This window comes from Helobdella robusta (genome assembly GCF_000326865.2).
Source record: "Helobdella robusta unplaced genomic scaffold HELROscaffold_13, whole genome shotgun sequence".
NCBI lineage: Eukaryota > Metazoa > Annelida > Clitellata > Rhynchobdellida > Glossiphoniidae > Helobdella > Helobdella robusta.
In genome coordinates this window covers 2,891,552-2,906,588 of record NW_008703718.1, presented here as the reverse complement: position 1 = coordinate 2,906,588, position 15,037 = coordinate 2,891,552, and the positions used below count along the sequence as shown (strand labels likewise).

The following is a 15,037-nucleotide window of genomic DNA, read 5'->3' as shown; positions in this document are numbered from 1 at the left end:
CCCCACACACACACACACACACACACACACACACACACAAAGCATCCACATTTAAATCTCCTACCACAACAGCACACATATGTATGTAAAAATCAAACAGAAGCAGGTAGTAAAAACACACGCATGCATGCATGCACACCAGAATTATGTACGCATGCATAAAATGAGAATACGCATACCTACATATATTTTTGTGTATGTAGTTGGGTGTATGCATTTTGTATACGTACGTAGTTGTACGCACAAACATACAATGTTGCATCGTTAAGATGGTGCAATTAAAATTTAACTGAGAAACTGTAAGAAGAAGATGCGTTACGATTTTATGGCCAGGCTGAACATAAGGAAGGCGACGATGGGGATGTTATTACTCGCAATTATTTGACGATTATATCGGTATCCGCATTTTATGATTTGTTTTGACGGAGCTTGAGAGCTAGTTAATAAAAGTTTTCTGTTGTACTCGGAATGCTGATGTGGTTGTAATTGTTAGTGTTGTTTCGGTTGTGGTAGTAGATTGTTGTTGTTGCTGCTGCTGTTGTAAATACAGGGTTAGTGGTAGTTGTGGTTAGTAATGTAGTGGTAGTTGTTGGCGGTTGTTATTGATGTTAGTGATATATTCTGTAAAAACGCTTTTAAATAATAAGTACAGCCTTTTAAAATTTTCTATAAAGACTCACTTGATGCTTTGTTGACTCCTCGTGAACTCACCAACCAACATCAGTTAGATACCAAATCAACATTTTGTCGCGTTTTGACAGTAGCACATGGAAATCAATCACACAATTAGTTAGACATATCTGCGTTATTAACGCCATTTAGCATCGTTATCAGAGCATAGCAGCAAAACATATTTGTCAATACGTTGTTTAGTATATATATATAATAATATATATATTTGTTTTATTTTTGATTCTAAAATGCCTCCTTATTTACAAGTTAATAATGTTGCTGAAGATGTTGAATTTTTTTAGATTTATTAACGTGATATTAAAAGAAACATATGTCTTTCCTTGATTATTCATATCTTACTTGTTACCTTATAAGTTTTATCCTGGGTTGACAATTGTGAACCACCAGGCTATGGTCTTCCTGATTCTACTTTAAACCCTTTAACGAAGTTTTTAAATCCATCCATCTCGTTAAGTTTCTCGTGTCTCTAACTTTTTTTCTTAGGTATCTCCATATCTTGATGGTTTGCACTGGCGATCTATAAATGGAAAATGAAATTTCAAAATGTGACATCTTTTATTGTAGAGACAAGAAACAATTCTACCACTGCCGGCCGACAACCATACCAAAGAAAAAACCACTTCTAAAAAAACCAATTCAACAGTACCAAGCAAACAATGCGACAACGAAAAATTAGGATGATAATTGAGCGACACGACAAAAGAAAAAACAGATCAACATTAGCGATCCAGGCAGTAAACAACGAACCACACCCGCTACAACAGCTAACAAAACATAACCAACAAAATCATTAACAACACAACAGCAACAACAACACAAATACAATAAAAAAAAATAACAACAACAATAACATTCCATGCGTATCGAGTCTGGCTTGTGAATGTCTTCATAAATTAGATAACACCTCTGTTAGAAGTCGCATTTATACCAAAACACGCACGAACGCACGCACACACCCACACACACGCGTACACACACGTACACACACACACGTACACACACATATACATATATAATCCCTATATGTTTACATAAAGACACATAAACAAATATGCGCTATTAAGCATATTTACGAAAAAATAAGTTGATGATAATATTCAAGGTAAAGCGTGAACAAGCAATATAAATACTAGAAATAAACACAAGAATACGCAAACATACAAACACACATACGCACATACAGATGAACGCACACACATACACACACACACACACACACACACACATATAGTATATGTTAAGATTATTTACTGGAAATACTTGTAGTAGAGAGTGTTTTGAGTTTGTTTATTGTCTGCGATGTTCAGCAGAGGTGGCTATAAATTTAATCGCATGGCTAACTTTATGGAAGATGGATGTTTAGATGAATGAATGGATGGATGGATAGATGGATAGATGGATGAATGGATGAATGGATGGATGGATGGATGGATGGATAGATGGATGAATAGATGGATGAATAGATGAACGAATGGTTAAATGGATGGAAGTAAAATAGATGAATGGATGAAAAATGTTGGGATGTATGGATGAATAGATTGACAAATGAATGGCATGATAAACGTATGAATGACTGATATATAGATGGATGGATACAAAATGGAGTAATATATAAATGAATGAGCAAATTATGTGGACAAATGGGGAAATAGATGAATGAAAAAAATATATAAACGGATAGTTGGATAAATAGTTGGATGAATAAATGGATGAATTAATGCACGTTGAAGTGTTTGGAAGCTTAAAATGGCAAAGATGACGACCGTAATAAAAAATAACTACCTGAATATAAAGAAGAGCACGATACATAATAACTGCAGCTATAACACTTGGATTTACTTGAGCACGTAATTTAGTTATAAAAAACATTATAAACGGAAAAAAAGCGTGTGTTTGTTTGTGTTTGTTTGTGTGTGTGTGTGTGTGTGTGTGTTATTGTTTCTTTTATTGATATGATAGTAGGATGAACAAATTATTTAGTCGCAGTTCAACATTTTAAAACAGGTTTCAAATAAAATTTAATCATTTTTGGATTTAAAAACTTTTACTTCCTAAGAAGCATTTCTGTAATAAAAAATAACGTTTGTAAACATCTTTTTGCCTGTAAAACGATTCAAAAACATCTACTCACATCATCATTCTCACTCACTCCATTACCATTGTCGTCATTAATGGCTAAAATTCGAAATATCTGAGTGAGAATCTGTTGTATCTATCTGAAGCAAGATGGTTTGTTTGATGGCATGGTTTATATTGAAAGTTAATTGTTTTCTTGCTAGCCACGTTGGTAGCAATGTGCATAAATAAAGAATTTAATGGCCGAACGTCACTCGCAGACGATAACAGTTATGCATTTTACCCGCGGCGAAAGAAATCTAGAAATTTTTTTTGTTTGCTATGCTGCTTTTACTATTCAGCAGATGAAGATTCGCATGGTTTCTCGCTCACTCTCAACTGACTTTTAAAAATATTTTTTAGTTCATTTGTTTAGATTTTGAGTGGTTTGATGTTAGAACAGGTAGTATAAGATCAGATGAAACATAATTAAAGCAAAGACATAAGAACAAATGAGAATCTTGTGAGAATCTTGTTAAAACTTCAATGAATCCCAAATCTATCATTGAACAGAAATTCAGAGGAACTGTCAATGCAACAAGCATCGTATCAAAATTGCAGAAATTTAATAGAAACACCACTACGATATTTTATGAACTTTTATTTGCAAGAAAATCATCGATAATTTCAAGAAACCCGAATGTAAGAACAATAAAGTAAAGATTTAAACAAGAATGTTTCATCGCACTTTGAAAACATGTAAAAGCAGAATGAATGAACGAATGAATGAATGCTTTGTGAAATGAGCTAAACTGCAAACGTTAATAAATATTCGCTTATTAACTAAGGATTAGGTTGAACCAACTAAAAATAACAAAATTAATTAACTAATTAATTAGTTTTTATGACGAAAATGTTTCAGAGAGAAAGGATAAAACATGCACACGTGTGTGTATGTGTGTGTGTATATGTGTGTGTATGTGTGTTTGTTTGTTCGTGTATGTGTGTGTGTGTGTGACGTTCCGGCGACAAACATGCTGTTTGGTTATGGATTAATATAAATTAAAATTAGTAACGATAAATTCATTATGTTAATAAGAATAAAAATGAACTAATTAACAACAACAGTGACAATAATAATAATTATTATTATTCATATATTAATAAATAAAAATATTATCATAAATAAATGAATAATAAAAGAATCGTACAGCATCACAAAAACGATATTCTGGATAAGATTAATGAAACTTTGTCAGTGAGCGAGCCTAAGGTCCCGGGTTCAAACACAAGACGAAAAAAGTTCATTTTTTCCAATTTGTTATCATTAGCTTATCTATTGCCTGATTATAATAGTTCATTTAAATTAATGCGATTCTAAATAAAGAAAGAAAAGAATATTAAATCTAATTGAATTAAAATCAAAAAATAACAAAATCATTGTTTAAGTAAATACGAAATTAATCAACTAATTTTAAAACACGTTGTCATCAATCAATTGATTAATGAATGAATGGATGAATGAATGAATGGATGAATGAATGAATGAATTATGAATGAAGTAATAAACTAATTGGTCAATTAATTATGAACCGATGCAATGCTGATTTAATCAGGAGGTAGAAAAGAAATAATTAAAAAAAATGTATAAATACACGCACGCACACACTCACAAATTATATATGCATAGCGCATAACAGTTTAAAGTTCATAAAAAATATTTAAGCCAATCAATCAATCAATCGATAAATAAATTAATAAATTGAATGATTAATTAATTAATTATTACAATTAAAGTAACATAAATTAGATAAGAGATTTATTAATAACAAGCTAAATGTTTATTCAATATTGGTCTACGATGAATGACTTTCTGTCCCAGTTTTTCACTAGAAACATATATCAATAATAATAATAATAATAATAAGATTGTTAAAAAAAATTAAAACTAATTAATATATATATATATATATATATATATATATATATATATATATATATATATATTGGAAGGAGACCATATTTTATACGGTATTGTATGAGTTCTACCGAATTATTGGTATTAATCAATTTAATTCAATTGGTCAATAGGTTTTAGAACAACTGCACTCCTAAAGACGATCCTAGTTTGAAGCGTAATCATGTGATATATGAATTTAAATGCCTTATTGACGACTGTGCGCGTCAACAACATTCGTATATTGTTGGCGTTACGACCACGTCACCATCAAGACATCTCACAATTTGGTATTTATTATAATAATATTATAATGTAAACACACATTGATTTGGAATGCTAAAAATAGTATATATATATATATATATATATATATATATATATATATATATATATGTTGGTAATAGACCATAATTTTTACAATATTCTATAAATTCTACCGAATGATTGGCGTTAATGCCAATCATTCGGTAGAATTTATAGAATATTGTAATATATATATATATATATATATATATATATATAAAAGATTAAGACTGTCAAAAATGCAAAATACATCTGAAATACATCTGATTGAATATTTAACCTCCTTACTTTAAGTTATAAAAATAGATTTATTGGGTGTATTTATATTCATCGATATACTAAAAATGTTTATATTTGTATCTCATATTGTTGCACAACTAGTTAAGGTGGTAGCACATGCTTTCGTATATATGATCTCCTGTTTCTTTTCGAATAAAATTCTGAAAAAAAATGCAAATATATATATATATATATATTTTTACAATATTCTGTAAATTCTACCGAATGTTCTGCATGTTCGGTAGAATTTATAGAATATTGTAAATATATATATATATATATATATATATATATTTATATATATATATATATATATTGTTATTTATATTATTATTAATTATTGTTATACTATTATTGATCAATGCTTAATGTAATATTATTATTTGAGATGGATTATTTATAAATAAATAGTGTGTTTGAATTAGATGGAGAATTTGGTAATGAAAATCTACTTAATATGATAACGGCGATGATGATCAAGATGTTTAGTTTTACCACTTTTAATTTGTTCGTGATTTCAATGATGATGATTATGTTGATGACGACGATGACGATGATGATAATGCTGATGATGACGACGACGATGTCGACAAGAAAATTGATGTTGTTAATGTTTATAATGAGCATAACACATTCAAAGTGTACAGGCAGAAAGTGTACGTAAAAGAAAATACTTGGACACGCTGGAATTCTGATAAAACCTGAATAATAATAATAATAATAAATAATAATAATAATAAATAATAATAATAACCATGCCAAACGACACACAATACGAGCAATCGTTAGATAGAATGATTGAAAAACATTGGAAGAATGTAGATTTAAAAATATTCATTCATAATAACAACAATTGACATTGTAAATAAATTTAAATACGCACACACACACACACACACTCACACACTCACACACACACACACACACACACACATATATATAAATTACATATGTATCGTATTATTTGCAAGCACACATATATATGGTAAAATATAAATAATAGATTTATAAGTATAATTTTAAATTTTTTAAAAACTAAAATATAAATAAAATATAGAAATTTTTTGTAAAATAAATTTTACCGCGCTAATGAAGTTATGAAGTTCTGCAAAAAAAGAAAAAAAGGACTTAGAAAACAACAACAATTGAGAGAGAGAGAGAGAGAGAGAGAGAGAGAAACAACAATTGAGAGAGAAAGAGAAACAACAATTGAAAGAGAAAGAAAGAGAGAGGGAAGAGAGAGAGAGAGAGAGAGAGAGAGAGAGGGAGAGAAGGAGAGAATGAGTGAGAATGAACACTACTTTAAAAAATCGACATAAAAAAGAAATGAACAAGATAAAAATTAGAAAAAGATAGGAGTAAAGAAAACACCGATAGACAAGAGGGAGAGAGAGATAAAAACAAGTACGTAAGAAAAGGAAAGAGAAAGAGAGAGAGAGAGAGAGAGAGAGAAAGAGAGGGAGAAAGAGAAAGAAAGAAAGAGAAAAGAAAAAATTCAATATAAAAAAATGATTCTTCGATAATAATAATAATTTCTACTCACTACATGCATGTTAATTTCTACAAGTTGGTTTAAATAAAAGATAAAATGCACTCGCTCTACGCAATAGACTGAAATGGAATTTAGGCAATCAACCAGTTTCGTATCAAAAAAGTAAAAACTAACAAAGGGTACTTACTTACTGTTAATAACAAATAAAAACGTAGAATAACTAGATACAAGTGATATTAGTAAATTGGTTTTAAATCAACACACACCCACACACACACACACCACACACGCACACAGCAAATTAACTAGATAATTGAAAAATTAAAATAAAGTTAACTACACAAAACAGGCAACTGGTTAGCAATAGAAAAAATGTTAATCATTTAAAATTAACCGCCAAACTGATTGATCATTAAAGGTTAAAAAGTTTAAAACCAAATATACAACAACGAAATGTGAAAATGATGAAAAATGTTGAAACTGAAAAATAAAAAACTATTTAACTTGAAAATCTAACAGAATCGAAGAAACGCAAAAAATCGCCATTTTAACAGAACCTAGTTTCACACAATTCAGATATACATTTTCCCATCTAGGTTCCACATACATTCGTAAACATTTAGAATGAGAAAATATATTTAAAAAAAAATCACTTTCCACATTTGCAATTATTCCCCTTACAAAAGTCTAAAATAAGTTTAAAACATCTCCAGATTAAAATTGGCAATTTTTCATCGTTCAGTTAGTTAGTAAGGCACTTACATGCGCACGAGACTTCAAAATGAAACCAATGAGAGTTAGTTTTCAACTTCAAAATAACCGACAATATGTGTATCTATTAACGTTGTAAATAATTTCAACCAATGATATCTCATCACGTGTATCTATTTATAAAGGGTAGATAATTTCAACAAATCACATTGTTGGTAATAAATAATCCACTCCTTAATTCAAATTATTTGCTTTTTAAATTATATAATAGGTGAGCACTGATAGATATCACACACAAACTCACACACACAAACTCTCACACGCACAAACGAACAAACAAAGCACACACACAGCAAACACAAACACAGAAACAAGCAAACGAATGAAAAATATTGCAATGAATGCATTAAAAAACTGATCAGTAACATTTTTCAAGGAAACAAAAATATAAATATTATCTTCTATGCTAAACGAACGTAAACTGATGAACCGAACGAACGACGCGTGTTAGTTAGGTGAACATGAATATGTGATCCTTACATCTGTTTTATGGCTCACGAACATCTCTCTCTCTCTCTCTCTCACACACACACACACAACACACACAACATATTCAAACAAAAGTATATAAAAACATGAATAGTAACACAATATGTATAAACATACGTTAGCACACAAACAGATGAACGTACCTGAATACAAACAAGACTAAATGGATATACACGTCTTGAAATACACACACATACACAAATAGCAACAAGAGGAGATATACATACACTAACATACAAAAAATACAAATGAATGCGTGTATAAAAACAGAGATATATTTTATTCGCGCAAACAAAGTTAGTTAATGCATACTATGTATATGAAGATAAAGCCATTGTTTGCATACGATCATTTTAAAAAAAGTAGCATGTATGTATGTATGTATTGATATACATTGAGTGGGAGCAAGAGTTTGGAAAAAGTTATTAAGTTCAGGATTTTATTTCAAGTTCTATGTATTCGTATTTGAAAAACACTTGAAACAAATTCTAATAGATTTTTTATTCATAAACATTTTACATGACACTGGACATGATATTATTTTTGAGTGACCAGACTCGATAAATCTCTCAAATTCTATCCTGGTCAACCTTACAGCATGTAAACAATTCTTCCGTTTCGGTTACTAATTCAAATTTCGTTTCGTTTCGTATGTATATATATGTTTGCATGCATGCATACAAAACAAAGCAATGCATTAATTAATGTTCACGTGATGTGTTTACATATGAATGTGTGTTGTGTGTGTGTGTGTGTGTGTGTGTGTTCATTGCTGAATCCGTCTGGCCACAACCAAAAGAAAGGAAATGTTGTTAGTGACTGGATGAGCCAACGACGACGATGAAGCCGAAGATGACGACGACGATGATGATAGTTCTTCTGTTAACTGGCTGGCATCCATAAGCAGAGCATTTTTACCATTAATCTGAGCAAATCATAAGTACCAAAATAAACAACATATAATAATTATAATTATAACAGCGAAAGATACAAAACAGTGAGAAAACATTCCTATCAAATGAGATACAAATAGAATAACCCGTCACATTAAAAGTTAATGAAATTTATTTAAACTCTTAAAAAATCTCTAATGACCAAAACATCTCCAAGGTGAACATGAACCTATAAGATAAAAAATACAAATTAAGAAAATAATATAACAACAACAGCAGCCTCAGTAGTACTAGGTGTATTGGAACATGACGCGACTAGACGTGACATTAAATGGCATAACATCAATGACATTAAACGATATGGCGTGACGTATCATACCTCAACAATGACGTCATATTGTTGCAGTTGGAAATTATTTTCATCGTCTTTGGTGGCACTCCTTGGTACGTAATGTTTTTGGAGGTTCTTGTTCATGCTTCTTAGTTTCATGGATGTTTTGTTGGTGAACGTGTTTTTGTTATCTGTATCATTGTTATTATTATTATTGTAGTTGTCGTTGCTGTTTAAAATTCGCCCAACAACACAGACCGAAAATATTACATCTTTATAATTATTTTGATTATTTACATTATTATTTACGTAATCATCTTCATTAGTAGAAACAGACTTAATGCTTAAGGTTATTGTTGAATTAATTATTTCAAAAGGCAGAATGATTCGTTCGTCGTTGTTGTTGTTTGTTTTGTGAACATGTTGGCACGTGGTAAACAGCTGGTAGAATTTTGAATCCAGCAGATCATACAGTGAGAGGAAATGTTTGGTTGATGTCGTTGTCACTGGGAGTGATGCATCCGCCTTCAGTGAAGTTGTTGTTGGTAGGGATAGTGTTGTTGTTGTTGTTGATGGTGTTTCTGTGGTTCTCACTGGTGATGTTAAAGAACCTTCTTGAAGGGATTTGCTATACGGAACAAACCCAGTAGTTTTGATTAATGAGTTATTATTTGATTGGCACTTGACAGGAACCAACTTGCCTTTCAATTTATTAGTTTCAACCAAATCTTCAAAATCTGAATCCTCAACATTTCGATTCTTCATAAGATCAAACAGCGATGGAAACCTATTCTTTTTACTGACAAACAGATCGGCATTATCATCCTCACTTGCACTCACTTCCTCCTCCCCATCTTCACGGCAATCGGGAGTTCGTGGTTCTTCGTAATCTGATTCGACAACTCCCATGGGACCAGCCTCCGCCAAAATGTTCGCCACTTCCTCTGACGTCACCGACTTGCAATCAAAGTCAGACTCATTTTGTTTGACTGCTGAGAAGTGAGATGACTGAAAGATTTGAGATTTTGTGCTGTTTATTTGACCATCTCCGAAAGCACTCACCTCTCGACTCGATACTCGACGGATGATGCGCTGCTCGAGTTTCTTGGATAGCAAATAACGCTTTTCCTCGACCATTTCTTCGGGGAAAGCAACTTGAGGTAGCTGGCGTCTGCTAGTAGTTAATTTGTTGTTTCCTTCATTTTTGTGTTTTTGTGTTGTTGAATTGCTGTGGTCGGTGAGTGACAGGTGTTCGGAGCTGCAGTTGATGCTGCTCAATGTGCTGTTCTCACTTGATGCACTGCTCGTTTTAGATTTTTTGATTTCTTTAAAACTGTTGACTGAATTGCTGTTGTTACAGTTGTTAGTTCCATTGTTGTTGTTGCCATTAAGGCCGTTGATATTATTAATGTGGTTGCTGATGTGATTGTTGTTTACGTTGGCAGCAATGTAATTGTTGGTAGGTGCCACACTACTTCTTGTTTCTCCATCGAGTTTCTTCACGTTCGACTTTGAAGTTCTCGTAGATTTTTGTAGCTGTATCAAGGAAGGCATGGAAGAGTTCAAAGGCGTTTTGAGTTCAACAGATGATGATGAGTAGCTAGATGATGGTGATTGCACAGTTGTGTTAGATTTTTTTTTCTGGAGAGATTTCATAGAATCAATATTGTTAGATAACTTGCTTGCATATTTCATTGAATCTACATCAAGTTTTGAAAAATCTTTTTTAGTGATGAGCAGAGAGTTTCTGACAGATGATAGTGGTGGTCTGGGAGTGATAAAATCTGAAGGCTTTGTATATCTCTCTCCTCGCAGACTCACCATCTCAAGTGCATCACCCGACGGATCCATTTTGTTGGGATTGTCATCGTACTCTTCAAAACAATTTCTATCTATGTTTTTAACTTTTGTTGGAATCATATCATTCTGCGTTACATGACCTCTGTTGCTTCTACTGCTTGTTTCTATGCTGCAGCTGTTGTTGCTGTTATCAATGTTATTATTAGCTACACGTTTCATCAAGCCATTCGTTGTTACACTGTTTTTGAAATTAGTTAGATGTGCATCTGCTGTCTTGTTGAGATTAGTTCGGTGTGTGCCTGAGGTTGAATTAATATTTCGTGTTGGTCGGTAACCTGGAAGTCGTTCCAAGCAGTCCTCCATGTTGAGCACTGAAGACAGCTTATCCTTTGCATTCATTCTGCTGACAACCTGTTCATTTGAAAAAATCATTGCAATATTACAAATAATTTAATTGATTGTGTCATGTTTTCAATTATAAAGCAAGGGAACTAACTATTTCTAAATTTAAAAAAAAATAAAGACCACTGAAAAAAATCACCTGTGAAATGTGTGGAATGTATTTTAATTTCTGAAGAATTGATTCTTTCCAATACAAATAAAATCTACAATAAAAACAAAACAAAAAATATTAAAAAAGAAACATCATAATGAGAATATTTTCAATGAATCATTGATATTTCCAACTAACTCGCATAACTTGAGAGATACAAAGTGACTCGGGCAGTCTGTATCAAGAACTCGATACATGTACACGGTACTATCGACATTTATATCATCATTGTTGAGTGAGCCATGTAGATGAGAATTATTCTCTTTTATTAAAATTAACAACTCTGTTGACATGAGCTGTTGCTCATTCATTCCTATTTTCCTAATTGTCAGTTTCTTTATGTTGAATCCTGTCAGAATCTCTGGGATGACCAGTGTGATGTAACTTTTTCTCTTCGTGAGATTAGATAGGTAAACCTTGATGGCACACTGAAAGTGACAAATATAAATAACATTATGAATAAGAACTTTGAAAATATAAAAAGAATTCGAGTCAGAGATCCACACTAGGAAAAAAATTTATACCGGTTCTTCAAAACACAAACCAAATAAAAAATTCCAGGGTAGACACTAAAAATCACTAAAAGGATATGTATTGTTTTAATTCAACATTTAAATGGCTTAATAAAATTCCATTTAAAATAGAATTAAAAAATCAGGTAACCGATTTAGTTGATTTGTCCAATTCATTCATGTTTATTATTTTATTTATTTTAATTTTAATGAAAGATTTGGGCCTTCTTTGCTGTTTCGTTGAGCTGGTGGAGACAGCAAAAAAAATTAATACAAAACAAAAAACGAAACGACGGTCCCCCGCCAAGAAAAATGTCAACAGCCAACCTAAATCAAATTAAAATACTAATTTTTTAATTTAATAATTAATTAAATTTAATTTTGTATTAATAACAAGAGGGATTGTGATCTAATTAAATTAGGGAATCAGATCCCAAGATCTCAACCAAAAGCGAAACGAATATATGTAAAATTCAAAATATTAATATTTTGATAAAACATTTTACGTTTGTCTCTAATAACAATTTTTTAAATTTAAAAACAGTCTCCAAATAAAAAACAAACATCTTTTTTTCACCAATTTGATTAAAGGTGAGAGTAAGTTAACATGGTAAAATGCGTAACTGCGTTTTGTTCAAAAAATTAAAACGTCATTATAGGAGTAATTGCTAGAAGAAAACATGCAAAATTGTTTAAGAAAGTTTATAAAAATTTATAAAAATTAGCAAAAAATATTAAAATTAGTATAAAGAGGAATCATTCCTGTTGTCAAGAGCAACATTGGAAGAATTGTTTGTTTACGTACACACACATACATCTGATGCTTGCATGTTGTTATTGTTTCTTGTTATCCATCTCATTCCCTATCTATCTATCCATCTAAAGTCTATAAAATCTAAAAAATATATATATATATATACATACATACATCTATATATTTCTATATATAATCATATAAGTATATACTATAACACATCACGTTTATTATATAATATATTTTATATTATATATAATATTCACTTCATACTCTCCACATGCAAGACAAAAGTAAATCATTTTTATACCAATAAACTACCTGCGATATACTTTACTAACATATCATCATGTCTATCCAGCCATTTACCTGGCCGACAATGATGACGAAGACGATGATGTAGATAGCAATGTTGATGTCTTCATCTGTCATATCAACTTTTTTTTACATCTTTTCAATGAACATTTAATCATTTTTTGACGTTTTGACAATGGTATGGTGATTAACATTCACTAATGACTAGACATATGTAATTTTAAATTTAAACCATGCTTTTATTAAAAGAAACGTTTTAAATTTAAAAACCTTTTAAAACGAATTTAAAATAATTAATTATAATAATGGTTTATTTGTATTTAATTTTCGGCTTGTTAATTAGCTACGATGTTGTAGATTCTAAAACTGTATCGGGGACATTAATCACGAACCAAGTAGTAAAATGATCTCATTTATTAAAATTTTTGAAATGTAACACTGAGTTATTAAAATTTGTCTTATTTTTTGGCAGAAATGGATTTTTCTGACGCGTTTCTGCTTCCTGAGTGAAAGTGGAGAGCTGACGTACGATTTTGAGATTCCACTTGTTAGTAGATGATACAAAATTTATTCTTTTATCAAATTTATTCAATCAAATTCAATTTATTTTTTGTCCAGCTAACTACAACAAAATTACGCGATGTAATTTAATTTAAACTCTTTAAAATACCAATAATATTTATTATTGATAAAACAAATGTTAATAATCGAATTTTGAAGATTTTAATTGTTGCTTTGTTGAACGAAACAAATGACTCACTCACTACAATGCAGTCCTTAGCGCCTGTCCAGTTCCTCCTCTATTACGACGAGCCTCAGCAATGGTATTCTGTTTACAAGAAAGACGTGGTAGGTTAATTGAAACAATGAAATTTTCAGTAACTACAAAAAATTGTTGTTTGTCATCTTAGCGTTTTCATATTTTAAAACATTATATAAACTTTATTTAAATAAAAATTAATTAAAATAAACCAAACGATTTTAGTCCTGTGAGAACGCAATTAAAGAGCCATATCTGAACCCGAACAACTACCAAGCCATCAGTTTGGGCAACAACACCAACAACAACTACATATGGACAGGTTGTACGAATCTTGGTGACAGCGTCAAATGTGCTTCAACCAGAAAGTTTGCCACCACCAGAGAGAGATGGTGGTTCATGGCCATTGCCAGGTGTTCCAACCAAACTATCGGGGTACAATTTTATCAATTCATTTTTATATTTTACTGGAAATGTTTTAAACCTACTAGCTACATCAATTAAGAACGTATTTACCAAACTAGAAATTTTTAACAAAAGTAGAAGGACTGCAATGTGAACAACTTTTAGCGTAGGTATATTTCAAATTAATCAATCTTTGAAAGGTCGTGTTGTGTTTGATCTTCTGCAGGGTTTATACCTAAAGTACAGACTGCGTATGTTGAATGGAGATGAATTTTTAACGAAGGAGTTCTCAGCTGATGAATTTCGTAGGTATTTTTTATATTAAAAATTATTTTTTTATGATAATTTTTAAAAGAAAAAAAAGTAAATGAATACATAATTAAATTTACATGATACAAAAACTTATTAAATATTTCATTCATCTGGCAGATATCTTGGAAACTGATATATTTTTCTTGTTAAGTTTCATTGTGATCTTCGTTCTGGCCATCATATGCGCTCGTTGGTTCTGCAATGCTTTTCTATTTCCGAATTATTACAACATTATTACAATTATATTACAAAAATATATTACATTACAATTATATTACAAAAATATATTACATTACAATTATATTACAAAAATATATTATATTATAATTATATTACAAAAATATATTATATTACAACTAT

General features: G+C 30.8%; 2 protein-coding genes across 2 annotated transcripts in view; one reads left to right on the top strand and one right to left on the bottom strand.

Moving 5' to 3' along the window:
• Positions 1 to 8,303: 8,303 nt before the first annotated feature.
• HELRODRAFT_190503 (hypothetical protein) lies at positions 8,304 to 13,317 on the bottom strand (the record flags this gene model as incomplete). Its single annotated transcript, XM_009014305.1, has 5 exons — positions 8,304 to 8,967; positions 9,315 to 11,365; positions 11,563 to 11,567; positions 11,758 to 12,047; positions 13,255 to 13,317. The coding sequence occupies 5 exons, from the start codon at positions 13,315 to 13,317 to the stop codon at positions 8,809 to 8,811; spliced, it is 2,568 nt and encodes an 855-aa protein (XP_009012553.1). The 3' UTR covers positions 8,304 to 8,808.
• A 1,274-nt stretch (positions 13,318 to 14,591) lies between these two features.
• HELRODRAFT_73887 (hypothetical protein) overlaps positions 14,592 to 15,037 on the top strand; it is a gene marked incomplete at both ends in the record, with an annotated part of 3,245 nt that continues 2,799 nt past the window's right edge. Inside the window, 2 exons of the mRNA XM_009014304.1 lie at positions 14,592 to 14,670; positions 14,795 to 14,866. Coding sequence (XP_009012552.1) covers positions 14,592 to 14,670; positions 14,795 to 14,866 — 151 coding nt within the window. The remainder of the gene's footprint in view (positions 14,671 to 14,794; positions 14,867 to 15,037) is intronic.